Source organism: Toxotes jaculatrix, chromosome 20 (genome assembly GCF_017976425.1).
Source record: "Toxotes jaculatrix isolate fToxJac2 chromosome 20, fToxJac2.pri, whole genome shotgun sequence".
NCBI classification, from domain to species: Eukaryota; Metazoa; Chordata; class Actinopteri; family Toxotidae; genus Toxotes; species Toxotes jaculatrix.
Genome location: NC_054413.1, coordinates 10,298,122 through 10,324,993, shown reverse-complemented (window position 1 = coordinate 10,324,993; position 26,872 = coordinate 10,298,122). Strand labels below are relative to the sequence as shown.

Genomic DNA, 26,872 nt, shown 5'->3' with positions numbered 1-26,872 from the left:
TGGGGATGATGCAGAATGCTTTCTGTAGTGCGACTGTGTGATCGCGGCTCCCCAGTGACACCCGCCGTGCTCCACAGCAACCCTCCGACATAGAAAAGCTCCAACTCGACACATTAAATATGGGCATTGAGGGATAGATCTTTATGCAATGGAGCAGCATCAAATACAGAAGGGCCCGCATACATTACTGTACTCTTTAAAGTTTACTTTGTGCTTGTCTCACTAACCCTCTTCTTTTATGTCAGGGGAATGACTTCAGCACAGATAGCATGCACTCAGACTGAGGTTTGGGGGCTACTGTCAGGCTCCAATTACATTGACAAGTTTTATGTCAATGATCCCAGAACAGAGACATTAAATGAGGAGGGAGAGCAGTATGCAAAGTGTTGTTAAGCTTTGGTGGAGGAGGTGAAGCTAATGAATACACTTGGCATGCATCTAAGAAAAGGCAAGAGACAAAGGTACAACAAGCCAGTTTCTATAGGCTAAATCCCTTCTGTATTATAAGGGGTTAAATGACATCCATTAAATGTCTCCCCCAAACAGCAACTGTCCAAAGTTAGTAGAACTACCTAGGCTTGTTAGACTTTCTGCACATGCTGAAGTGGGAGTCGTGGGAATCAATGGTCAAGATCAAAAGTGTCACAAATGGATTACATTGTCTGTTTATTGTTCTAACGTGAGCTGCAGTCATTAGTATGTTTGGCTAATTAGCTTTTAACCTGCAACAGTAACTGTTTACAAGTTTGTCAGGTGACGGGATACAAAAAAAGCTCAGTTCACAACTATCAAATCCACTATGTGTGTAATGCTGTCAGAGTTTGCCACAATGTTAGCAGCTCTGGGCTCTTCTTTATTGGATTTGGGGAAGTTAACAGCACCCAATATTGCCTGAGACTGCATTAGGTTTGCCAAACACACTGCTTAGTCATCATCCTAAAAGCAAGTTCTCTGGTTCTGTTAAAAGTGAAATCATATCCACTAACAAGCTCTATCCCGCGATGCAAGAACAATGCTGTCTGTCTGTTCCTCATACGTACATGAAACATATACATATATGAAACGTCATATATTTAAGATCCCTTTTATTCTCACGAAACTAGTGTGCTGCAAACTTGAAAAGTCAGCTGACGATGGCACTTTCAACCAACTTATAGAGCTGATGTTAGGTTAATTAGCTAACAAGCCACAGCTAAAATCTGCCAACGTCAGTTTTTGTTTCAGCCGGCAAAATTGACAGTCGCCTGCTAGAAATAAGAAGCCTGCTTTTGTCTACCTCCCTCCAAAATTAAGGACCCATTGTTTCAGCTTGACAGGCGTAACAACAGAAAGCAGCTAAGCTTGTTCTGAGGCTAAAACTTTCATTTGGTTGAAAACTCAGCCCCCATCATGTCATCAGATGATTCGTACCCCTGTAAAAGGGGTCTTACATATACACATGATGGCTGCGTAAATGAAAAAAAAAAAAGACGACTAAATCTGCACGTATTAAGCAAAAAGTCTGTGTTTTCTTAATGATCCATGTAGAAGAAATAAAAAATATTCTAAATAAGCCAAAACCAATGAAAGACACAGACTGGGGATTATAAAACACACAACAAAACCTGAGGGGGACATGGCTTAGGGAACAATCAATTAAATCACAGAGGAGAATGAACATGGTTTTCTATAATAATGATAGTAATAATGGAAATAATAATGATATAATAAATCTAATGGATGTCTGCTGACAGGGCTTGACAGAGCATTTCAGGCATATGTGACTAACAGTTTTCGCTCGGTAAGCAGCGGTGATTTCGAGATGAGGACTGCGGCTGTTCCACTCAAGCTGTCACAGGAAGCTGGCAGCATCAGTTCCACTGACACATCTGAAATTGGCTTTGGTCTACCTATGTGTATATACCGGGACCCAGGCCGACCTTTTGCTGCACTGATCAGCCAGAAGAAAGGGCAAAGTTGTAAAGGACAGAAAGGGAGATGAGTTGTAGAGGAAAATAACATGCCTTGTCATGGCGGTTCACAACAAAGAACCCTTAGTCATATTTTATGTTAATAAAGTGTAACATCTGTGTCATAAATAAGATGAAGAGAGGTAATTACACTCCACATTCAACCTATTTTAGTAGTTGCTTTGTTCATTCGAGTGACTGTCGTATGCATACATCATTGGTTTATGTATAAATATACTACAATTATATTTTAGCATCTGTATCTTTCTTGTGGTTTCCAAAGACTCCCCATGTAACTCATTTGCATAGGCTCAGAGGCTTTCTTGAATATCTTAGTCATACTTAAGCTCCCTCTGTTTATCATGGCCCGAACACTTTCTTCCCCCTTTGTTCAAAACACTTAGATTCAAGATTTACACCTACAGTGTTCAAAATGCCAAGGAGGAAGCTCACAAGTTAAATTTCAAACAATAAATCAGATGCCATGATTTGTGCATGCATGCCATCCTCTTTGACGGGGCTTACATGTTTGTGCTTCTTAAATCAAAAGGCTTTCGACTAGCTAATGTGATTTTCCCTGCATTTGTGTGTTGGCTGTAGCTCTTACGTGACTCTCTAAGATAGTGGGATCACTGTAAACTCCCGAGGGTGTTTTTGGACGACTGTTGTTCTTAAGAGGCTCTAAATAACATACAGCCCCCAGAGCTGTGCTTATGCCATGCCTGCCTATGCGCTGATATAATAAGTGATGCAATGCTTGCAAACTAAGTGGACTTTTAAACTAAGTGGACTTGTCATTCAAAGTTAAGGTGATGCTACAGTACAGTAGTAATCTCCTCATGAAAGTTTAATGTGTAACCTGCTTTTAGGCATGTTTGGTGTTGTGTTATTTTCAATCTACACTGTGTATGCAAAAAATAAATAAATAAAAAGCTCTGAGAAACATTGAGATTGTAGGTGTGTTTGATGCAGATTTTCCATCTGGAAGGAGATGATAGTTGCATCCCTGTCTCTTTGTAAGCAAGGCCTCTGAAAATGAAAACATATTTGGTTGAGATTTGGGGATCAGGCTGTACTTAGGGGACTAATTCATTCAATTAATTCATAGATTTAGGGATCTGGGACTAATCAAATGGGGTTTTGCATTTTTGATATGGTTTTTGGACTATGTTCAGAACTATTCTCCCTTGTTTGCATGCTGATAGGAAGGCAGCGACACTACCCTCAGGTGTTTTTTTTTTCTTCAGAAAACAGGCAACAAATACTAAACAAATACTAAACAAATCTTATCTGTTAACAAAGCCTGTAGCTTAGCAGGTTAGGAAGCCATTGGTGTCTTAGTGGTGGTTTGTGTTGTAGCCAGCATAGTGCCCTCCAGTTTCCTCATGTCATTACAAACAAGCCTGTCAGCTCAATAAATGCTGACAGCATTATGGTTGAGATGATTTAGTCTTCATTATTCTGGTGCTGAATTTTTCCTCATTTTTTTTAAATTTAAAAAAATTCAACTGTGAACCTAGAATATATGATCAAAATCACTGTGTGTCACAATCACTTCTGTGTACTCCTCTTTCCTCATTACAGGACATTGTGTGAATGGAGGAAATTATTCCTTCATATTGAGTGGTTCACACAGACTTACATCTGACTAACTTGCACTAATAAGCGGCAAAGGTAACAATAGCAACCCTGACTTATCAGTATCTCTACAGATTTTTTGAAACCCACACATGGGTGGTCACGGAGAGGGATATTAGCTGAGTAAAACTAATACCAGAACATGGAAGAATATGAGATGTATTTAGTTCATATCAGCAGAAACTGAAGCCTCAAGAACCTTGAAAGAGATACTGTGTGTGCACTCCTGAAGTGGCACGGGTCGCACAAGGTACCCTGCGGTGCTGCTGGAACAACTGAAATGGACGTGGGGCAACCACAGAAAGAAATGCACTGCTGGCAAAAGCCCCATGACGTTGATGAATGTTGTCCTCCGAGTGTTAGGTAATATTCTCTGATGAGATGCGGTGTGTGCTCCGGCCCACAAGGTTGCGAGTACAGCAAAAACTGATGACGTGAGGGTGTGGGAGCCAGTACAGCAAGGCCACAGGAGGAGGATGGAGGAGTCACGAGAGCAGTGATAGAAACGATTTATGCCATCACATGGGGACATCAGACATGAAAAAAAAAAAAGTAATCTAAAGTGGTTCTTTTCCATGGGTATATACAAATTTGGGTGTTTCTCATCCACTTCATGCTCCACCCATTTGAACCTGTTTTTTGAATGAGTAAACAAACCAAGAGTACATACAGTAAACTAGCGCATTCTTGCTGTGGCACATTTCCTCACACTGATGTTATCTCATTATAGACTTGGACAACAAACATTAAGATAAGCTCTTTATAGCCTACTCTACAGCCTGCTTGCATTCCCCCTATGAATTCTTGCAGCAGTGCCACTGTCTTAATTAATTCCGTGTTCTGCCTTCTTGGAGTTTGTGCAAGCAAAATTTGACAAATCCATTGTGTCGTGTGTTATGGCCTCATTAAAACAACCAATGACAATAGATTAACCGGTATTATTCCCCAAATCTGCATTTCAGCACACACAATGTCAGAACAACAGACTAATTCATCAGTTGATATCTGCTACATAAAGTAGAAAGGAACATTTGGCAGATGCTGAAATGACAAAAGATTAAATTGAGATTTGTCTGCAAATAAAATCTGAGTGGAGTCATTGGGAAACATTACTGCCTTGCTAGGGCCTTAAGTTGCCTGGCAAGCAAAGCAATTTTCCTGGAGGCTGAACTGCTGTTTCAATGTTCATCTCAAGCACTGGGTCAATATTAGGGTGGTTTTATTGAGCATGACCATCAAATCACTCAAAACAGGCTTTGAGGGAAAAGAACAAAACCAATTATCAAGCAAACTTTCATAAAAATATGAAGAGATTTTCTGAATTTCTGCTAAAAGAGTTGGGCTATGACCTGTACAATCCTCAGAAATCACTTCAATAACTATCAGTTCTTGGAATAATCTGTGTGGCACTATATTATGAAAATATGAAGCGGATACACTATAAATTAAAAAAAAAAAAAAAACCCATGAGACGAGATCTTGTTACTAGAAAGCTCTCTTGCCATGGCTGTTCTCTGTCTGGTAGAAAAGGCTGAAAGAGTCACGAGGCGCTTCAGTGCCTTCTTGTGGCCACTCTATATTTCTTCCTCTTCCTCTAAGGTTCCTGCTCACTTTTGTGTCACAGACATCAGCAACTAGACATTTAAAATTAAAGACCTTGAGAAATACTGTTAACTTACAGTTAAATTTTTTTTTTAGACACATAGGAAAATACAGTGTTTTTTCTCTGTAATGCCCATGATTTTCTCTGCGATTAAAGATAAAGCCTCTTATCTCAATGCAAAGCCTACACACAGCTTTGCAAGCTATAGGGAATGTTTACAGCATGACAAGTTATGCAAACATGAAAAATGATCCCTACCGTTTCCAGCAATCACTATTAAGCTGCGTTTTCTGTGTCATTTTTTTTTTCCTCTTTTTTTTTCCTACAATTGCTTTCATGTGAGCGTAAGAAAAAATTACCAGTCCGGTTCGAGACAAGGGAGGACCATTCATCTTACTAATACCAGAGGTGAATGATCATGAAGTGTGGAGACTCCAGTGGAAAAGTTGGGGCCTAATGGTATCAATCATCATCACGCCTGCAAATGGAGAGCTCTCATCACACACCACACAAGTTAAGAGAGACAAACGAAAGCTCTCACCTCAGCTGCTACTAACTGCACTCATTAGTCAGATATGCTGGCCATTATTTAACACTGCACCTTACGGGATTGTTGCTGCAGGAAAATAACATTCATCAATCCCATACTGATCTGACACGTTCAATCACGGTGGGTGAGTGAGTAAAGGGAATTGCATTTGATTAAGATGGCAGCATAATGAAGTGAGGTGCACCATACTTGACCTTTCACATTCATTCCACTTTGGTAGAGTGTGAGTTAGGACTGATTTAATCTGGGCACCATGTCAGATGCTATTCACTGCAATACTTCTGACTATGCTCACTCACATTGCTATGCTGGTTTTATCCTCCTTTTACATGACAAGACTAATAGTGTACAGTCATGTTTAGCAGATGTAATACTGTACCATGTTCACCGTATTAGTTTAGCATGTTAGCATGCTAATGTGTTAACATGCTAAACGAAAGTAAGGTGGTTTTTGCTATTAATTCTAAAGTGGTTTACCAGCTAACAGACAAACACTGCCACCCCCGGAGTCACTACGACGGTTAAAGACCAGGTGAGTATCTCTTTCTCTCTTTTAACTGGGGAGAATAACGTAAACATGTTTCCTGGCATTTATCTGTAAGAGAATAGCACATGTGCTTAATATTGCTGTTTCCAACGGTCAGTATTCTTGCAGAATAGCCAGTGGACAGTGAGGTCAGGACTACTTAGTCAATAAATCATCATCATTTCATTTCATCTGCGGTGTAAAATGCTCTATGAAACCAGATCCTAGCAGCAACATAAAACATAAAGACAGATGCAGAAAGAATCAGTAAACACCAATACAATAGAGCAGCAAAAGCAAATAAACAATATTATAGTGCCTTAAGAAGCAATGGAAATTTCATACAGTGCTCAGACCACAGTGATGAAGGCTCACAGCTTGTTTGGTACAGTAGTTGAGCTGAATGAAAATGTTATGACTCAGCGGCATTTGGATGATTTGGCAGGTTTCCGAGGTATGGCCCAGGTATCAATGTGGCACACTGCCTGACATGTCTGTCTTAATTTGCTTTTGTGACAGGTGCAAGTATGTGGAAATGTTATCCCAGCCACACTGACTGCCATCATCTTTAATGGGTGTCACACACAGGTGGCTCCACAACAGAGATGTGATTAAAAGGTAATCATACCCTCACTTGAATGTGTGTATAACAGTAGAAGTAGTAGCAGCGGTTTTATTATTCCCTTGGGGAAATCTGGATTGCGCCGTGGGACAAATGAAATGTTAAAACGGAAAATAACACAAAACTGAAAAACAAATAGAAAAAAATGAAACAGAACATCAAACAGTGGACATTTTTGATGTAGTTTTCCAATGTGAAATCTTACTCGAGTGCCTCGTACGGCATTTCTGTTTCTTCAGCCACGCTGTCAGGATCAACAGCAGTGACCTCATATGACCTCAAACCATCTCTATTTAATTTTTCATTTCCGTCAGAACTGTAAGCCGGCAATGGAGAGAACTCAATGTGGCACTTCACAGTAACAAGTCAGACACAAGCCACGAGTAAAGGTCCCTTGGGAGTCTCTCCAGTGTCAAAAGTCTAAACAACACACCACTATGACACAGATACAACGAACAACTAGGTTTTCAATAATTCATGGCCTTGTGGAGAGAGTTTACAGAAGAAACAAACAGTGCCTGGTTGGGTGTAATTGACCAAAAATATCACTGACACTTCAGAAACATACATAGATTCAGCACCACAACACTGCGTCAACAATATACACAACTGCAGGTGTTTCTGTCACAAAAACCTCAGTGTACCAGATCCCACATAATAAGCAAGGCTTTCTTTGTGTGTCTCGAAATTCTGCCTCTGCATGCGTCTCTCTCTCTCTTTGGTTTTATCTCTCTCCCACTCGCCCTCTCTGTCTATCCCTCTTAATAGTGGTTCAGATCAATAGAGTTAGCCTCAGGCACAGACCTTTGCACTAAAGCCAATTGTTCCAGGAACTCTGTCCTAGCAAAGCCCAGGCCGATTTCTCTGAAGCCTGCCTGATTTCTGCATCCCACAGAATGTGCTGCATCTGGTATTTGCTTTAGGTATCACAATGTCACAGTCTTGTCATGGTTGCACAGTGTCTACAGTAACGAGGAGCTAGTTAGATACAACAAGTAGAGAAATAGAAATAGTTTGATAAACAGTGGGTCCTGTACTAAAAATCAGTTTAATTCCTGAAGTGACATAACACGAGATTCCTCCTTGGTTGAGCACATGTATGAATTAGCATGAATATAGCTGTCCAACTATTCAGGATCCCAGTTAATATCACTCATTTACTAATTCACTATTGCCAAACTAAATGACCAGTTCATTTGTCATTTAAATATCAGTTTTATTCATCTGTTTGATTCCAAACTCTTTGTTATGAGCTCATTATTAATACTTCATTTATTCAGTTACTTACAGACATTCAGTTATAATAAATTTTCTCCACTGTTGTGCAGTTGTGGTCTTGTTTATTCCTTTGAAGCAGAGACAGAGATTCCTGAATCGAGACTGATTAATTTATTCCATCTATTTCCCTTCAATAGAAACTACATATTCAATATTTAGATGGTTGGCTTAGCTCAGCACAAAGACTGGAAATGGGGAACAACTAGCCTTTCTCTGTCAGAGAAATTGTAAACCCACAATTTGTTATACTTGGGTTTTGTACAGATTAAAAAAAGCGAGATATAACGAGTTAATTAAAAAGATTTGGAGGTGCTATTCCGCCCTGTTTTCAGTGTTTATGCTAACCTAACTGGCTGCTGGGTCCAGCTTCATATTTACCGCTCAGACATGAAAATGGTCACTCTTCTCATCGAGCTCTCAGCAAGACAGCCAATAATCGCATTTTCCAAAATGCCAAACATTTCCTTTAAAGTTTGGCCTTGAAAATAGAGCTTGGTGCTTAGATAACCAGGTAACCCCTTTTGAACCCACATTAGGCTGCTGCAGGATCAGAAAGCAGTTTGGACTGTACCTGCGTACCAAACATCTGCTCTGAGACCAGACAGCCACAGGGCGTTACTGTGAGGGTAATACAAACTAGTGAACCATGTGAAATTGTGGAAAGTGCTTCTACAGTATACTGGATAATGCGCTGACTCATGCCACCCCACTCACTCTCTGGCACAGACACCAAGGAAGTGAGAGAGAGAAATAGTGGCGGGTAATTTATTTTTTGACACAAAGAACATTCGCCACTCGGTTATCCAAAATTACTGAAAATCTGGAGAAGAGGAAAGGACACGGACACCCCTGTGAGCAGACATTGTTCAGGGATTGATGACAATCCAGTGTCCTCAAAATAAATGTACTATTAGTGGTGATGTGGCAATTCAGAAGGTGAAATCACTCTTAATTTTAGCAATTTTGCTAATCTATATCATGCTAAATCCTTTCCTTAAGAAAAAGTAGTAATACAGCAGTGAAAAAACTGTTTCACAAGTAAGAGTCCTGTTTTAAAAATGTTACACATGGGAAAGTAGAGACTTAACTGCTAAATGTACATAGAATATCAAGAATTAAGGTATTTATTATCTAAATTTACCACTTTCTGATTGGTTTATTACTGATGCATTAACACAGCAGCATTTTAATGTTGTAGCCGGTCATGGTGAAGTTAATTTGAAATAATTTATATATTCTTGGCTAGTTTAAGCTAAATGAACTATACTTTTCTGTTTATTATATGTTTAAGTAAGTACAGCTATCAAATAAATGTACTGGAGTAAAGTCGAAGCAGTCAAGAGTAGTAAGAGATAATTACTCTTTTATTAAGTTAAGTACAAATGCCTCAGTATTGTTCGGAAGTACAGTTCTTGAATACATGTATTTAGACACTTTCTACCACTGAATAACACCTCTGCTAGAAGGGTAACTACATTATTCTTGAACTGAACTTCAGGGATATGCAGTAATATTACATTTGCTCTACTGAATATTGTCATTGCAGACTGATGCAACCCGGGACCATGCAGCAGGAATGGCACTCTTCCACTCATACTGCTCATTGAGCTCTCGGAGCCACAGGACAGGCAGCAGCTTTGATATAAATGGATTTCTCCACATCCGTCTGGTCTTGATGCACCATATAAAGGGGAGAATAAACCGAGGATCTTACCGGGCATCAAGCACCTATTAAAATGCTGTCACCCCTTGAAGCTTTCCCCCGCTATCCACTTCCCCTTCTCTAGAGTGATCAAAAGAGTAGAAGAGGTAAAGAAGGTGAATAAGAGAGAGGAGGATGACTGCTGGTCCATGTTAGCAGAGTTCACTTTCAGTGACATAAACGTCCGACCATCTGTTATTTTGTGGCATCGACAAAACACGTTATGCTACATTATGCAGCTTCTAATGGGAGATTTTTGGCACTGATGCTTTGGGCTGTTGTGGCGGATGTTTTTTTCTGATCATTACAAGCATAATTAACTTTTTTGGCCTCACCTACCCAACAAACCGGGTAATAAATGTGGAATGTTAGGGGATAAGAAATGCAAAGGCTTTGCACTCATCAGTGTGGAGCAAGGCAATGATTATCTCCCAGTCTTTTGGGAAATGTAAATTGAATTCTGATATTCTTTTAAGATACTAGCATCATTTAAGAAGGTTATTGTGAATTTTTTTTAAAAAAAGCCTGTCTGTTGAATGTATGCGCCTAAACATAAATACACACACAATCAAGCTCCCTCCTGGTGTATTTCATTAGCTGACTACGGTATTTTCCTCCAATGAGAGGACTAAACAACGACTCTGTCATTGGCTTCTGAGGCTGGATAGTTTGAGGACCCAGCTGGTCACTCACAAGGGAGAGAATTAAAGGCTAAAAATGGAAGCAATTTTCTTCCAAGATTAGCCTGTGAGGAAACTAAGAAAGAGGAGTTTAATGAAGCTTTATGTTGCTAAATTTACCCATTCAGTGGTTGGGCTGTGGATTCTTTCTTAATCGTTATTTGGTGTTAAGTCTTTATAAGTTCTGATTAACATACAGGCTTGTAATTACTTTGCAAAAGAGCAGGAAAAGAGAGGAAAGAAGAAGAGGGCACAACACATTCACCAAACAGTGCAGAAATGATACACAGAAAAGACATTCATATTGTGCTGATGAAAACATTGCTATAAGACATTTATAAGTTTCTCTGCAATTGCCTATAGACAGATTGAAAGAATGAAGAAAACCTGTGCTGTTTACTGATTCATTCATTGTTTACTAAAGAGAGCCATCTACTGGAGAACTTGCGTATATTAATCTACATTCAAATAACTGTGAATTTGCATGCTTGTATAATTTGATTTTGGTAATTACAATTCTTCATAGAAAAATCCCCACAGGAGAATTAAGTTAATATTTCTGCACCACCAGATGTAGATCATACACTGCTTCCAAGGCTCCATGATCCTTGCCCCCCTGAAAATCCATATCCCTTGTTTAGCCATTACTCTGACTCAAACGTCTGAATAACTGGCTTTATGTTTCTACGAGTCCATTACTAGCACGCGCAATACCCTTGGCTCCAGGTTTTTCTAATAAAATGGGAATGAAGGATTGGCAGTTTGCAGTAGCTGATGTGACAGCAAACGGTAGCATGAAGGTTACTGTGATGGAAATGTATTGTAACACACTTGTAACCTCAAAGTCATACATGGTACACATCATTCAGTCCAAGTAATGGTCAATATGGTCAATATCATGTTATCTGTCAGTGTATTAAGTGTCCAAGTCAGCAATCCATGTATGCTATGTAATGTAGTATTATATAGCCCTCATCCTTGTATGTGGTCAGTCTAACATTGTGGACAAAGCCCAGTGGATGCAGTTTAAGAGCACAAGGCCTGTAAAATGTTTAAAAAATAGGACAACTCACAGGGTCTTTATGATTTAGACTGTCTCTCTCCCCATCACAGTTTTTTTTTAAATTCAATTGTGAAGCTCATGACAAAAACCAATTCATCACACATACTGTTGCCCTTTTTTTCCCCCCTTCTGGCTCATTTCCCCAAATAATTTTGGATCTAGTGCCAATGCATTTGGGGATGTGTTTGGAAAAATAAGCATCTTTTCAAGGTGATGATGACCCTCACTGAGAGAAGGAGGGGAAGCCTCTGAAATCCTATTATCTAGAGGCTTGCCTTATTTTATTGCCATCAGCAGCGCTGGCCCATCAGCAGCATGGCAACTGTTTCCAACAATTGCTCCCACACTAATTCTATCGCAGTAGCCAGACTTGCCCAGGGTGTGGACATTAAACTCAATTTTCATTTAAAAGTGATTGTATAATGTCTGACAATGCAATTGAGGTAATGTGGTTGCTTAGGTAAAAATGCCATGATAAGAGAAAAAGAAACTTGATTTGCATGAATCATACAAAAAAAAACAACAAAACTTACAATCCATTCATCTATTTTAAGCACGCCTTAATTTTAGTTTTAGTTTTGTAAAAACACCTCTTACAGTGCATGTAAAAATTTATTTTGAGTCACTAAATGTCACAGTGGAGTAGTAGTACAGAATGAAGCTGGGAAAAATGACCTTGATCACCTTTAAGCTGAGGTTTCTATTTAAATATTGAGTAGAAAAATGTATTACATATTCAACGTGCATTCTACTGGGGCAACAGAGGGTCAACGCATTTATCGCCACGATAAACATCCGTATCTGCATATGTCTGCTTTGGGCTTCAATTCAGGCAAAATTATCCTATATTTAAATTTATAGACTTTTATAAATATAGCTTCATATCAACAGATAGATAGAAACAAGTAGTATTCATTTGTAAAAACAAACAAAAAAAAAAGATACAAAACCACAGAGCGTTTACTGCATTACAAACTCAGTTACAAATGATGAAATATTCTGTAAAAAAAATATTTCTTAAAAAGGATGCTTGAATTTTTGTTTTAGTAACTGAGTAAGAGTCAGAACAGTGTGGGTAAACCTAAATATTGTAGCGGTTTATATGGGAGCTGGGTGCCAGCCAGAGTCGGCTTGGACAAAGTTTGTTTTAGTTTAAAGGTTCATTTTTCCCCAGACAGCCCATGAAATCTATTATATAAACTTTAGCAACCTATCTGACAACCAGCAATCTCACCCAGACTTAAAGGTGCAGACTGTCATAATATTAAAAGGCAAAGTGATAGTTTCCAGATGTAATGATTGAAAACCTTCTTCCAGAAATACCACCGGTTCAGTAATCCCTCCCGAATTGCTTATTCACGTTAGAAACACTCACATAGACAACTAAACTGATGACAACAAACCGCTTCTCCTCCTTCATCCATTCAAGTTTTATCTTCACCTGACCATCTGAGTCCTGATAGTGGATCAAGAAGTGCTCACCATCATAGTCGTAGGAGACGTGGGTCTTGTCCAGCCTCATGGAAACAGGAGAGCTGACACACCAAAAGGGTTTCCTGAATTCATCCAGCAGGGTCAGACTCATGATACAGCAATTCTGACATGAGGTAGAAAAGTAAACATGCGTCAATACCTCTTTTCTGTCGTTGCTGTGATTCGATTGGGGTCTAACGACAATGTGAACTACAATGAAAATCACATCACACTGAGTCACAGATGTCAAAATGTATGACAAAATGAGAGATTTCAACTGTATTGAGTGATGTAGGCCCCACTCTGGGTCGTAATTCTAAAAGTAACTTTTTAATAGATCTGTGACCTTCACAGTTGTTTTTGTACCACTTATCAGCAATAAACTTAGGGACACTTGCAGCTTGCAATAACACATAGTGGAACAGTGTGTGAGTAGACGACAGAACATGTAGTACCTCTACAACTCCCTGCAGGGCCTCGCACCTCCAGGGCAGGGTGATGTTGCCCGACAGAGGCGTGTGCTGCGACAAGTTCGTCATGTTAATGGCAGTCAGCTGGATCAGTCCGTCACAGATCTGAGCTGATCAAAGACAACACCACGCAACAAGTATTTATACTATAATAAAGACTAGCACTTTACAGTAGTGTAAGGTCACTTGTTTAGTTAATACTTGTTCAATTAATAGTTTTCAGTATATAGAAATGTTAAATGTCCCTGTGTCACAGTTGTGAGGTAAACTATACAATATTAATAATTTGAATGCAAATATGCAGGGAGGTTCAAATAGTTCACAAAGAACAATGTGACAGAGAAGATCAAGGATATAAAGAGACTGGGGAAAGAGTTAACAATACTCAAGCTTTTACTGCAGAGACATTATAAATATAGATATTTAGTATGAAAAACATTTTATCATCATCTTTTTCTTATTATTAATCATGTTCTGTATTTATTATCAGAAGTTATATGGATCACACCCACTCTATTCAGAGAGTTTTTTAAATGTCCCTTACAGTGCTGCAGTTACCTCATATTTCGTCAGCATATAGATATATAGGAGTATAAATTGATTACTTCTGAGGCAGAAGAGCTGGGAAAAGCTTGCGGACATGAGCTTGCATTCAGTGTTGTGGAGAACAATGTGTAGTTGGTAACCATGGAGACCGTACTCGGGGTCTATGTCATCAAAAGGGGGCTTGACCATTGGTTCCACATAGGGGCTGGAGGAACAAAAAGGGAAAGAGGAAAATTACACCCAGACCGTGGTATGTGAAGAGAACATTAAGAAAAAAGGTGTTTCATTAGGAGTGCATTTCAGAGGTTTATTACTTCTGTGGACTATAATTATAATGTGCTGTAACTGTGCTCTCACAGTAAACCAGAAGAGGGGGCTATGTCCACACTTTGCTGAGGTACAATACTGAAAATAGGTGTTGGAGTATAGGGATACTGTGTAGTCCTGGTGCTTTGGCTCCCCTCTGAGATGATCAGTGAGGCAGTTTCACAACAACACAGCAACCCCAGTACTAAATATCACATAATTTTAATTACTTTTACGTGAACTCTGTATGGTTTGGGCCAGTGGCTCGAGAAACTTCAAAAATAATGTCTACTTGTGACCCCTCATCATAGGTTATGGCCTGAGTGTGGACATGAGTTGTGAGCAGTTAAACCAAAGAGTGATTTTTTTTTTTCCTCTCAGATTGTATCAGCATTTTTTCCTTGTGCCCTCTGAGTGGTCCTGACCTCCAGGTTGGGAAACTCTTGGCCACTGGTAGAGTTGCTAAAGAAGCAAATTTCTCAAGTTCGATTAATTAACCCGTTCTGTTTTAAGGTTTGCTACTGTATAAATTCAACTGGTATGTTGCGTCCTGATGGCAAAGGATTAAATAACTGCTGGTGTGACTAGTCCTGACACACGACAAGAATAACCTTCTCTGTGAAATACAGAAGCCACTACTGCTGAGGCTTCAAATCTCACCCAGCAGTGCATCATAGATGGGTCACACCAGGAGCATCAAATAAATCCTGTTGGTAATCACATCCTTTGAGTTTGAGGCCTAACCACCTGATGGTGATACGCCGCACGGTGCGTGAGCTTGTGAATAAGAGGTGCCTGTTCAAGTGTAACCTACCAAACAGAAGATCCCTGGATGCTTCTTTCCACTAGTCTGTGGAAGTGGAGGGTGAACATGATGAAGCCAACAGAGCACTGGTCCTGCAAAGAGAGCCATCATTTTAATTTGTTTTCAATTCTCCTGCTTAATCAGTCAATTTGAGAAACGAGTGCATAATAATTAAAACTATTTACCTTCCAGATACCGATGATGATTCCAGGCTGTAGCAGCTTCAATTCAACCAGTCTGTCCTGACCAATGACCTGCGTACTTTTAGTTAAGGTCTGCAAGTCCAACTTGGCCATGAGGGACCTCCAGCCAGGTCTGACAAAACAAAGAAAACCATAGGGTTTTTTTTTTTGTTTTTTTTCTTTTTAACTAACAGAAACAGACAGATAGCAAGAGAGTGGAGAAAGACAGCTTCTCTCTTACTTCTTTAGGCCGGGGCAGCTGAGGGCTACCCTCCTGACACCGTGAAGCTGAAGGGTAGAAATCTGCTGGTAGTTGGGCAAGCAGCCTCCTCCGCTCCAGCACAGACACACAGAAGTCTCACAGAACTGGGACCAGCTCAGCTCCAATGTGCCCTCACGCCCTGACTTACCAGAGACCGTCAGCTCCCAGGTGACATGCAAGTTCCTAGAACATGATATGACATTTATTTGTGAGTTTTACCCTTCTGTTAATATAGGAAATCACTCACTTAATATTCCCTGATAGCCGCATGAAGACACTAGTGAATTGCAAGCACTGAACAAAAACCAAATCTTCAATACATTTATTTGAAGTTAATACAATGCAAATAATTGGGCGGTGTTGGGTAAAGCTGACTTTCCCTCTCTAAATCATGGAAACTACGAGTTTAATGGCTATTACATTTCTTTTGACAGTCGTAGGGAGTAGTACGACTGCAGTTAAGCTGTTCTTGCTAATGAAATGATGTGCAGCAAATGAAATGAAACCACAGCTGTTGTGATAAAGCTCTTGATCCAATTCTGTCTAAACTGTGATTCAGGGCTGCCCCTACTGTGATGCAGCCGGTGTCTCGCTGAGACACCATCCAATATCAATTAAGTGGAGGAACAAAGCTAAAAACTGGAGCAGCCCAGGAGGCCCCCAATGACCCAGGGGATTTCACTCTGCATTGTCTGTATGTGTGATGTCTTGTGAAATGATTATTACCAAGGTAAATCGCATGCTCCTCAGTGTTTCTAACAGACAAACCCCCACAGGGAATTGTCTGAGTTGGTGGGAGGTGGGAGGAAGGAGAAAGTGTGCTTGCATGCATGTGTGTGTTGTGGATGAGGGGTTGGGGGGCTAAGTAATTTATTTCAACGACTCAGACAGCCTCTGCTAGGAACACAATTATTCCTTCTTCCCCTCTGTACCAAAGCGACTGCCACAGAACTCAAAATTGAGTGCTGCACAGCCTCTAATCAGAGGTTATGAAAACACAGCAGAAACCGCGGTGGAGGCAGTGAGGGAGCTTTCCCCTGCGTGCTGGCATCCCCCTGAGCAGACATCACATTCAGACAGAGACCTCCTTCCTCACCTTTAATAAGAAAGTGTCATTAAGTGCGATATGAAAAACAAACCATGCTTTGTTTTGGCTTGATCTGTCCTCTACTCTCTACCCTCGAACTGTCTCAACAGTGAGGGCGGATCTCCAAAGTTCTACTGTTTGCGAACCACAAACAGCGCAGGGGTTCCCATGATACCTCACAAAGCTGCTTCCGACTATAAAACAGCTAAGCGTGCCAAATAGAAGGCAAAAGCTGCTCGTGGTATGTTATATACAAGGTGATCAACACACTTCCGTTTAGCTGAAATAAGGTAAAGCTACAAATTGTAAAATATCAAAGTAACTGAGACGAGGATTCCCAGAGAAATAATGAGACCTTTTTCCTCACCTAAGAAGCTTAAAGCTTGAAAAAATACATGACAAGTAGTTGATTAGTTCAACTCACAAGCAACACTTACTCAAGTGTCTGGTGAATGAAATCAAGTACCTGGTAGCAATAAAGAAATCACACACCCTGGGTGCTTCACTTTAGTGGTTTTCAAAAGCAGTTTTTGCATCGCTCCATCTCTTACCTGAGAACGCGCTCTGTTTGACTGGGCAGCCCAGTGTGACGGCTGATGAGTCCAAGATGTCTTTTCCACTTGTTCATGTCACATGCAGCTACAGTCTTGAAGAACAGCCACTTCCAGTAGCCAGCAGCACGATCCTGCAGCTCCGCTGTGGCCATCTTCTGCAGCAGCTCATCCATGCACTTGGATTTCTGCTTTTCATTCTTGCCGAACTCTGTTATGTATATCTTATTCCACAGAGCACTGCATTGGTGGTATTGGGAGATACAGAGAGATTGCAGTGAGTGAAAATAACACGAGACAGTTAAGGAACAAATTATTGAATTAGTTTAAATATATCTGGTGTGTTACTTTGTTAATGGTCTCACAGCATTGCCACTGGTCATTATTTCTCCCTATTCTTGGCTCAGGCTCAAAATCATAAGGCTATGGTCCAGTTTTTAGGCGGACATGAAAACTGCTTTACATCTGAATCCTGAAGCCACTGTATAATACATTTAGATTGATAGACTGTCCCTGCACCATTTTCCTCAACGTCAATTCATTTGGATGATCAAACTAGACGTTGCTCTATCAGTGGGCCATTTGTGGTGCAAGAAAGATATGTTCTTCTCTGTCTACAAGAACCCTGTCCCATGGCAAAAAAGATCTCCATTTCATCAGGTTATGTCTGCTTAAGCTTCGTCCTATAAACCTTTCATTTCATTAAAAAAAGTTAACTAATTTCCCACTGCAGTAAACATTTTTCAACCTGTTTCTACTAGACTACTTTACTAGTAGTAGACAGACTAGAGTAGACAGACTAGAACTAAAACTATGTGTTGATTAACTGATTGGTGGAAGACAGAAAAATAATCAACAACAATTCTGAGAGTCAATGAACTGTTCAAATCATTTTTTTAAATAAAAAGCCAAGTATTCACTTATTTCAGCCAATAAAATGTGATTATTTTTCTTATCTTCCATGATACTAAACCGAGTTATCTTTAGGTTTTGGATTGTTGGCCCAGGTTGAAATGTATCAACCTGGGCTCTAGGAACTTGCAAATGGAAGAAGATTAATCTATAATAAAAATAATTATTATTTAGATTTATTTCACTTTCAGGATTCAAGTACGGACAAAAATAACTTGGCAAGGAGGATTATTTTTTGTGCAATGCAGTTTCCAGATATTCCCTGACTTGTAAGAATACTGTTGGATTCGAAAACATACTCCTTTGTATGATATGTTGTGTATGTTGCATTAACGAGACTTGGCTGATACTCACTTGTCATTGGCAAGCCGGTAGAAGAGCTTATTGACATGGCTGATGCTGAAAAGAGCAGAGGCATCCAGGTATGACAGAATCTTAATCAGGATCTCAGACGGAAGTCTACGAAAAAGGTAATTAGACATCAGAACAAGGAAGTGACACCAGTGTTTTCAAACCACCTGCTGCTCAGCATGCAGTTCTTTTGAGGCACCAGTGTATGAGACAAATGTGCTCTCGACAGGCTGCTTGGCAATCTTATCACACACTTTTGGCAACGGCATAAAATGACCCATGTCGATGGTCACAATTAATAGATATGGCATAAAATGTGAGCAATAGGAATGAACTGTTGTTTTGTAAAGCTCTCCACAGGTTTGTTTTTTCACCTCAAGTCACTCACACCAACAGGCCACAGGACTGTTTTTGGAATATTTTGCAGTCCTTAAATATTCGCCCTAAACAGCCAATGAGAGAGCTCCTTTCGAGAAGAATGGGCTTGCCTTCATCGATGCCACACACCTTAGCAACGTTTATTTCCGCCATCACCCATGACTGAAATAACCACTACCGTTGCCTTGTCATTTACAAGATACTAACATAAGAATATATCTGAATCTAAAATCAAATGAACAGAGTGTCACAGCGTTGTTAACTGATCCCCATCACATTTTCTCAGATAAAACTATGGTGTCAGAAAATGACTCTTCTCACTGCGCAGGAAGTGATAAATGAAAGCATGAGTGAGAACCAAACAATGAGCAAGCAAGCAGAGCAAGAATCCATGTGAAAGCTGAAGTCACCACTGTTTCTGTGTGTCTTTTATCTTTCTTTGGTCAATATGACTATGTTTGGAATGACTATGAAGCCAATATTATCTAAACACTGAGAAATACTGATTAGGCTTGTTCCTTTGCACCTGTCCTGGTTAATGATGCCAATACCTTCCAATTAAATAACCCGAGTAATAGCTTAGTGTTCACATTTCCTGCCTGGTCAATCACTGTCATTACACTGCACATCAACAACCACATAGAAGAACTTCTAAATGCAACACTAAGTGAATAAATCATACTCGGTATATAATTTTCACACAGGAATTTGTTTCATATTTCAGCTTTAAAATTCAAATGACTGAAATATTTAACCTCTCACTGACATTTGGAGCTGTCAGCATGCAGACGTGCTGTTCTAAGTCATGTCTGGCAGTTCAAAGGGTTTGGAAAAAGGAGAAGATGGCAAGGAATGAGTCAGTTAAGAGTTGAACTTCCAGTATATCCTCAACATTGCCAAGTAAGGTGGCACCTACAGATGGCACTGTGTTGTTCTTGCACCGTAAAAGCTATTTGGGATTTCCATTTTATATAAAATCGTCATAAATAGCCTGAATTGTTTAAAACAATTCATCGATGAATCATTAGTGAATCGACTGACAATTATCACCAACAATCTAAATAACTAAATAATTGAGCAATACGACGAAGAGTATACTGCCATGCCAGCAGCTTTGTGAGACTGTACAGTGCTTTAGGCACAACGGCGCTTCAAGCTAAATGTTAACAATAGCATACTATGTAGCTACATGCTGACGTTCACCATGTAGCATGTTCACATGCAAACATTTGCTAATTAACACCATATAAAAAGTACAGCTGTTGCTGATGGGAATGCCATTAGTTATGTAGCTCTTTAGTCATAGGCTAAAGTGAACAAATTGAAACACTGAGCTGATGGAAGGTTAATATTTGTTACAATTCATCCTGGGGGAAACATTCATGTCTTCATGACACCAATTGTCAATAGCTGCAGGGATATTTCAGTATAAACCACGAAAGTCAACCTCATGATGGCACTATAGAGGAAAAGTCTGGGGATCACTAAAGTCAAAGCAAAATTTCACAGAAATCCATTCAATGTTTGTCATGACATGTCACTAAAAAACAAAGTGACAACTTGCCAGTGCCAGTGCTAGCAGTTAAGTCAGAGATGAGATAAGGTGAAAAAAAATCACTTATATATGCAGTGAGAAAGCCTGGTTTTCATTGCCGCATCTAGTGCCTACATTAATTCAGGAAAGAAAAAGATTGGTTAAATTGAACATGTAGTGAAGTGTCTTTTACTGTGCTTTTATTGTGTACTTCTGCAAACACTGTCTGTAAAATATAGGGCAATAAAGCGCCGAGTTTCTGAACACAGCCTGGCACAAGTGCTGAAAATTTGAGGATGTTATGAAAAATTACCTTTCCATAAAGCTCTGAGATGATTTGTCAGCTCTTTTGGACGTCCTCACCACTGGCCGTCCTCTGGAAATAACTTCTTTAGACGCCGCCATTTGTTTCACTGCTCTTGAACGCTTTCAGACAGATACAAGATCATTTATATTTGCAGGGAGGATTAACGCTAGGAGTCACGTTTGTTTGACAGTTTTTGCTTACAGGCCACGGAATACGACGTTAACTGAGGACGCAAAATGGGTCAAACGCGACTCTGTAAACTCCTTACGTTAGTTAAATAAATATAATTTGTTTTTTCTTTTTGTAGCCACCGGTTTGTCAAGTAATAACTCGTTAAAAATTCATAACTGTCCGCGTCCAGTCACCGTGGTGACGTCCGACTAATTTCCTTTCACGAGAAACAAGTCTTCCGGTGGGGAGGGGGAGATTCGCCTACCAAAATAAAAGCCGAACTGTCTAGAAATTAAACACTCCATGACTTAAATTAAAAAGCCACCTGTAATTCAGATACTGTTGGGCATATTTTGCTAGATTGCTTTTCAATAACCAGGTCAGCTTTCTGCAGGGTTGCTGTGATTTGATAGACACTGAATTAAAGGGGTACAGCAGTGATTTAGCAGAGCACTTCCAATTAGGTGGGGGATTCACAAGGGGCACGTTAACAAAATGATCAAAATCAAAGCAGCCGAGGATGAGATATGCTGACTTTCACTTTGTGGAATAAGTCAAATCTCTGAGGCAATGCAAGTTTATTTCTTTAGAACCTTTCAACAGTGCAGCAATTCAGAGCACTTTATAACTCATACAGGCATTAAGAAAACATATAATGATACACAAGGCCACACATTAATATGATTAATGTGATTATAAATATGATAATTAAAAAAAAAAGCCCTGTATCCTGTATTTCCCATGATGCAACTTGATGTGTCCTTCATTGGAACATCCATGCCTTAAAAACTCCACACCCTCAGTTTGTAACACAAGAGTCCTGTTATGAATCTGTAGAATCCAAGCTTAAGGTGAGCTGACTGATGATATCATAAGTGTTATTTTCTCAGTGTTGACTGTTTCAATTAAACTGACATTTGTGTACATACTAGAAAGGTGAAACCACACATGTGCAATAATTACAATATTACATATAGGCTTTGAAGGAATTCACCCTGCACAGCAGTCGAAGAAGTATTCAGATCCTGAGCTTGAGCAAAAGTCATGAAATCACAATTTAAAAATACTCGGTCATAATTACATCATAATTAAGTCATGGATTGAAAATGTCACTTAAGTAAAAGTAAAAAAGTCCCAAATGTGAGTGTTTTTACAGTGTTGATTCAGAAAAGATGGAGGTATAAGACATGCCTGACTCTAACCCTAATTTAAATCTTACCTGTAAAATTATGCAGCTTACCTTGAGTGAACCTGCTTTTTGTTCCCAAATGTATCTGAATAAACAGATTTTGGTCTCCACAATGTGATTACACGCACACAAATACACACACAGCAATACCAGTTACTGTAGGCCCTAGCAGGCACACTAAGGTCTGCTGTAACCTTTCTCAGGGTTAGCAATATCATTCCTTATCAGGGTGTTAGCCCAGTACAAGCAGGGGAGGAACAGGCAAGATTGATGTTATTTGTCTCTTCACACATGCTAAGATAGAGGTCACATCTTACTGATGTAAGACAAGAGAGACATAACACAATCTCCCTCCCTCGCTCTCAGAGGTTTCTTTTAGGGCTGCACTGAGAGAGAGAGAGAGAGAGAGCTCACAAATGAACTTGTTTGAGAGTCTGACCTCATTTCAAATATGAAGATACAGACTCATTTATAGCTGTACACAGACAGATGGACAGGCAGACAGATGGACAGAGAGATATTTGTTTTAAAGTGGGTATTTTAGACCTCATGAAGCATATGGTGGGGCTGATTTTTATGTTCATAATATTTTTAACAGAAGCATTATGTATAGGGCAAATTGTATTACGAATATGAGAGAGTAATCACTGAAAAAATTACTCTTGCATTAAAAAAAAACATCTAAGTCAGGGGAATCATACTAATATAAATACTTGTTTGATTTGTACATAAAACCACAAAACCAACCGCGCTGAAGCTAAGTCCTTTTCTTTGCAAAAGCAGATGGCTCGCTTTAAGACCCATCACATAATCGACCTCCCCTTTCCTGGAAGCCAGTAGGCTCTGCTAGCTGTCAGGGAAAATAACCATAACACTGTTGTCAGTCTAGCCGATCAGCTTCCCTGATGGAAGTGAAGTCCCTTTTAGGGCAACGGCAGCCCCTGGTATGGTAATGCCATGTAGGCCACATCCCTTTCCCTTGCACGTTCCCCCCTTACTTGACATTTGATGTTTTCTGTAGCTATGTGTCCTTCTGAAGGCCTGGGGTCAGTTGTGGCTCTCGGATACCTGATGTCACTCTTCCGCATGGTTTGTCAGTCAGCTCTGACAGTGCAGTGTGGGGCTGAGAAAGAGGGTGAAGGATCACCATGATTAAGCCTAAAATTTTGTCTTTTCTTTGTACTGCAAGTCATGTGAAGCATTTTACAGAGATGTTGTCTTTATGAAAGCAGCTGGTAGAAATTTAACCACATATTCTGCATTTGTGACAAGGCTTTTAATGCTTAGTCATAGTGACATTCAGCACTTGAAAAAAAAAGATTGTTTGATCTTCTCCTATCTATTTGCTTGCATTCAAAATTCAAATTCCAGACTTGGTCCTGATGAATTATGTTAAAAGAAATTGTTTTTTCCACCTACTATTTACTTGGACTGCATGAAGCCGAGGACTGTCTATACAGTACCTTCCTCTGAAAATGTGAGTGCCATTTATAATGTAGTCAATTACCATATCTTTAAGTAAGTAAGAACAATGACAGCTTATTAAAGGTCCAATCAAGCCCACTCCCAGACCCTTCAGAGGTGTGGAGCACTGGTAGGGACCCTCTACAATCAGCTCTTTAAAGGATGATGACATGTCAAGAATTGAAGAGAAAGGCTAAGGGTGGTACAGAGAGGTGCAGGTCATTCTCTGTGAAGTGAGCATTTACTGAGGTGTCACCTGCTTTCGACTTGCTCAGGGGGTATTTGTTAAGTGTGATGTACATGAATGATGTACAAGAATTTGCTGAAACGCCAGTATACACCACCATCAATGAAATCTGCAAGGCAGATACAAACACAAGTTAATTTTTTTAATCACTTTTATGCTTTGATATTTTCTCTGTGTCCCTGAAAAGCAGATGCAAGAAATTCTGCACAATTAAAATACACCACTGGATGGCGCACAAGTATCTTTATTGGACTCATGAAAAATGCTCGTTTAAGTCTGAAATTAGTAACATATACATGCATGCTGAATGTACCTTGCAACAGCAAGGTTATCCGCTGCAGCCCCTTTCATTTCAGATTAATCAGGGTGAGACATGAGAAACCCACAGCATATAAATGACAGACATTGAGAGCAAGTGATCTCTGTCGTCCTGAGGGGCCCCTGAACTCACAGCATTGAACTGATTAATATGTAAACAAACCCATTAATCCACGCGTGTACTCTTAATTGCGGGATACTTCTGAGGAGCCTTGTTGCAGTGGCTACACACAAGGAATGGGCGTGAGTTGTCCCTCGAAAGGGAGCCCAGAGACTCGTGCTTTTTTTGCACCAACGATCTGAGCGCTCAGTTCACAGTCTGCGAGAGACAGAGAGCATACCAGCGGGATGGATAGCACAGGTAGGTCGTGATTCACCTTTTTTTTCTCAACAGAAATACCCGAAAAGTGCTTGTTTGATCCTAATTATCAGTTAGAACGAGGGGAGAGGACAACTGCATCATCTCTTCTATTGGCATTATACATTGTTACAAAGTGCTGCGGCGCACAGTTCTGTTAGAAAACATTCCGCAGCAGCACAGATAGTTAATTTGGTCAAGAATGGACAAATAAAATATGATCGTAAACACCTATAACGTGATTATTCAGATTTTTGGTATTTACCGAGCGCGAGTGCCTTTCATTTTACGCACGATGGCCATTTTACGCACAAAACATACACTCACGTTGAAGAACTAAACAATATAAAATCCTGTCTCCTATCGCTGTCTGACGCGGAAACTCTCATTTCTCTCTTATCATCAGGATTTACAAGAACAGTTGTCTGAATTCTCTCCCAAAATCAACTAAGACGCACAGGAGGGAGGGGAGTCTCAGCCGGAGAGAGTCTGAGTGCGTCTGTGTGTCAGAGGGTGTTTGAGAGAGTGAGGGAGCATCACAGATAGAGGAAAAGAGAGAGAAGAAGAGAGAAGGGAGTAAGTCTGGACCAGGTGATCGAATACTAACAAACCTCCAAGGGGCTGCCGGGTAGTATCAGTGTGCACGGGATCAGCGATCTGACCATGGTGCCAGCGCGCTGCCCGGGACCCTGTGCCATGCTGGCACTGGCCCTCCTCTTGGGATGCGGCGTGGCTTTCTGCCTCGGCCAGAACGACACGGAACCCATCGTGCTCGAAGGGAAGTGTCTCGTGGTGTGCGACTCGAACCCTTCTTCGGATGGAGCTGTCACCTCCTCACTTGGCATATCAGTCCGCTCCGCTGGGGCAAAGGTGGCTTTTTCCGCCGTGCGTGGAACCAACCACGAGCCGTCAGAGATGAGCAACACGTCTATGACCATCTATTTTGACCAGGTCAGATGTTCACTGAATTTAGCACTAACATAGCCCACCAACATTGTAATGTCAATCAGATTTGGCCCAGTATCTTAGCTCCATTATTGTATCCTTTTTATTGTTTCTTTCCCTCTCTCCACCTTTCATTCTTTTTTTTTCCCCTTTTTGCCGTGGGCGTACATAACTTGTTTAAGGTCATGTTTCATTGATTTCCTATCATCGCCCGCGCTCCGTGTGATCTGAGCCCTGACTATCTCTAACCTAAAGAACACAATGCTGTTTTCCTTTCATTTAATGCTCTGCGTAACTGGCGTGATTTGGAGATGCGCTGCCAAAACGAATGATCATCCATGCAAGACCATTTATTGCATATGTTGTATTAGGCCTCGGACGAAATCTACATGTACATTGTGAAGCTTTTATGTCCCAATAAGTTTTTCACTCCTGAGGGCTTTGGACAGCGGCCTGTTATACGCATCAAATTGGGATCCATCCCAAACTGCGACTGAAGTGCAGCCTAAAACATTTGGCATACCACAACCATGCTATGTCTGATACGCCTGTCTGTTGTCTCTATGCGTAGATGAGACAAACAATACACCGTAGCAGCTGTTATGTTAAGTGAAGCATGCACATGGAAAAAAAATAGAGCGCTGTCTCACTGTGCGCCCTTTTTGGTCACAGGTTTTAGTGAACATCGGCAACCATTTCGATCTCAAAGCAAGTGTTTTCCAAGCTCCAAGGAGGGGGATATATAGTTTCAGTTTTCACGTGGTGAAGGTCTACAACAGACAAACCATACAGGTGAGCAGTTGTCAAATAGTTGGTCTGCATTCAGCATTTTGTAACATTTTGATGCTCGAGGAAAAAAAAACTGAAATGAGACTAAACAACAAGCCTGTGTCTCCTCTTCCCTGCAGGTAAACCTGATGCAGAACGATTATCCAGTTATATCAGCATTCGCCGGTGACCAGGACGTTACGAGAGAGGCGGCCAGCAACGGAGTACTGCTGATGGTTGAACGGGAGGACCGTGTCTATCTGAAGCTGGAACGGGGCACCCTCATGGGTGGATGGAAATACTCCACCTTCTCAGGCTTTCTAGTCTTTCCTCTATAATCTGATCTGCGATGAGCCACGTCGCACGGGACTCTGCTTATAGGTCGAGGAACAGAAAACAAAAAAAAACAAAAGAAAAAAAAAACGAAAAAAAAAATCCACGCCATTTATTTTTAACTTAAATAACTGTCAGCCAAGGAAGCCGGCGAATATCTGTATACCTACACTCGTCCACTATCTAGTCAAATATGAACGTTTCCTTGGAGTTTCATATATTCAAATCCATCAGTCAACTTTAACGCAATCTGGATGATTAAACGTATTGATCGGCCAGTGGCGTGTGCTTGTCGGGTATGTGG

At 40.3% G+C, this 26,872-nt stretch overlaps 2 protein-coding genes across 2 annotated transcripts; one reads left to right on the top strand and one right to left on the bottom strand.

Annotated features, from left to right (window-relative positions):
* Positions 1-12,941: 12,941 nt before the first annotated feature.
* Positions 12,942-20,915, bottom strand: fbxo15 (F-box protein 15). The gene is made up of 9 exons (XM_041065947.1): positions 20,782-20,915; positions 18,560-18,664; positions 17,294-17,533; positions 15,635-15,838; positions 15,397-15,526; positions 15,221-15,303; positions 14,160-14,305; positions 13,540-13,664; positions 12,942-13,208 (listed from the first exon to the last, which is right to left on the bottom strand). The coding sequence occupies exons 1-9, from the start codon at positions 20,871-20,873 to the stop codon at positions 12,942-12,944; spliced, it is 1,392 nt and encodes a 463-aa protein (XP_040921881.1). The 5' UTR covers positions 20,874-20,915.
* Positions 20,916-25,185: 4,270 nt separating this feature from the next.
* cbln2b (cerebellin 2b precursor) lies at positions 25,186-26,573 on the top strand. The gene is made up of 3 exons (XM_041065948.1): positions 25,186-25,473; positions 26,140-26,259; positions 26,376-26,573. The coding sequence occupies exons 1-3, from the start codon at positions 25,186-25,188 to the stop codon at positions 26,571-26,573; spliced, it is 606 nt and encodes a 201-aa protein (XP_040921882.1).
* Positions 26,574-26,872: the final 299 nt, after the last annotated feature.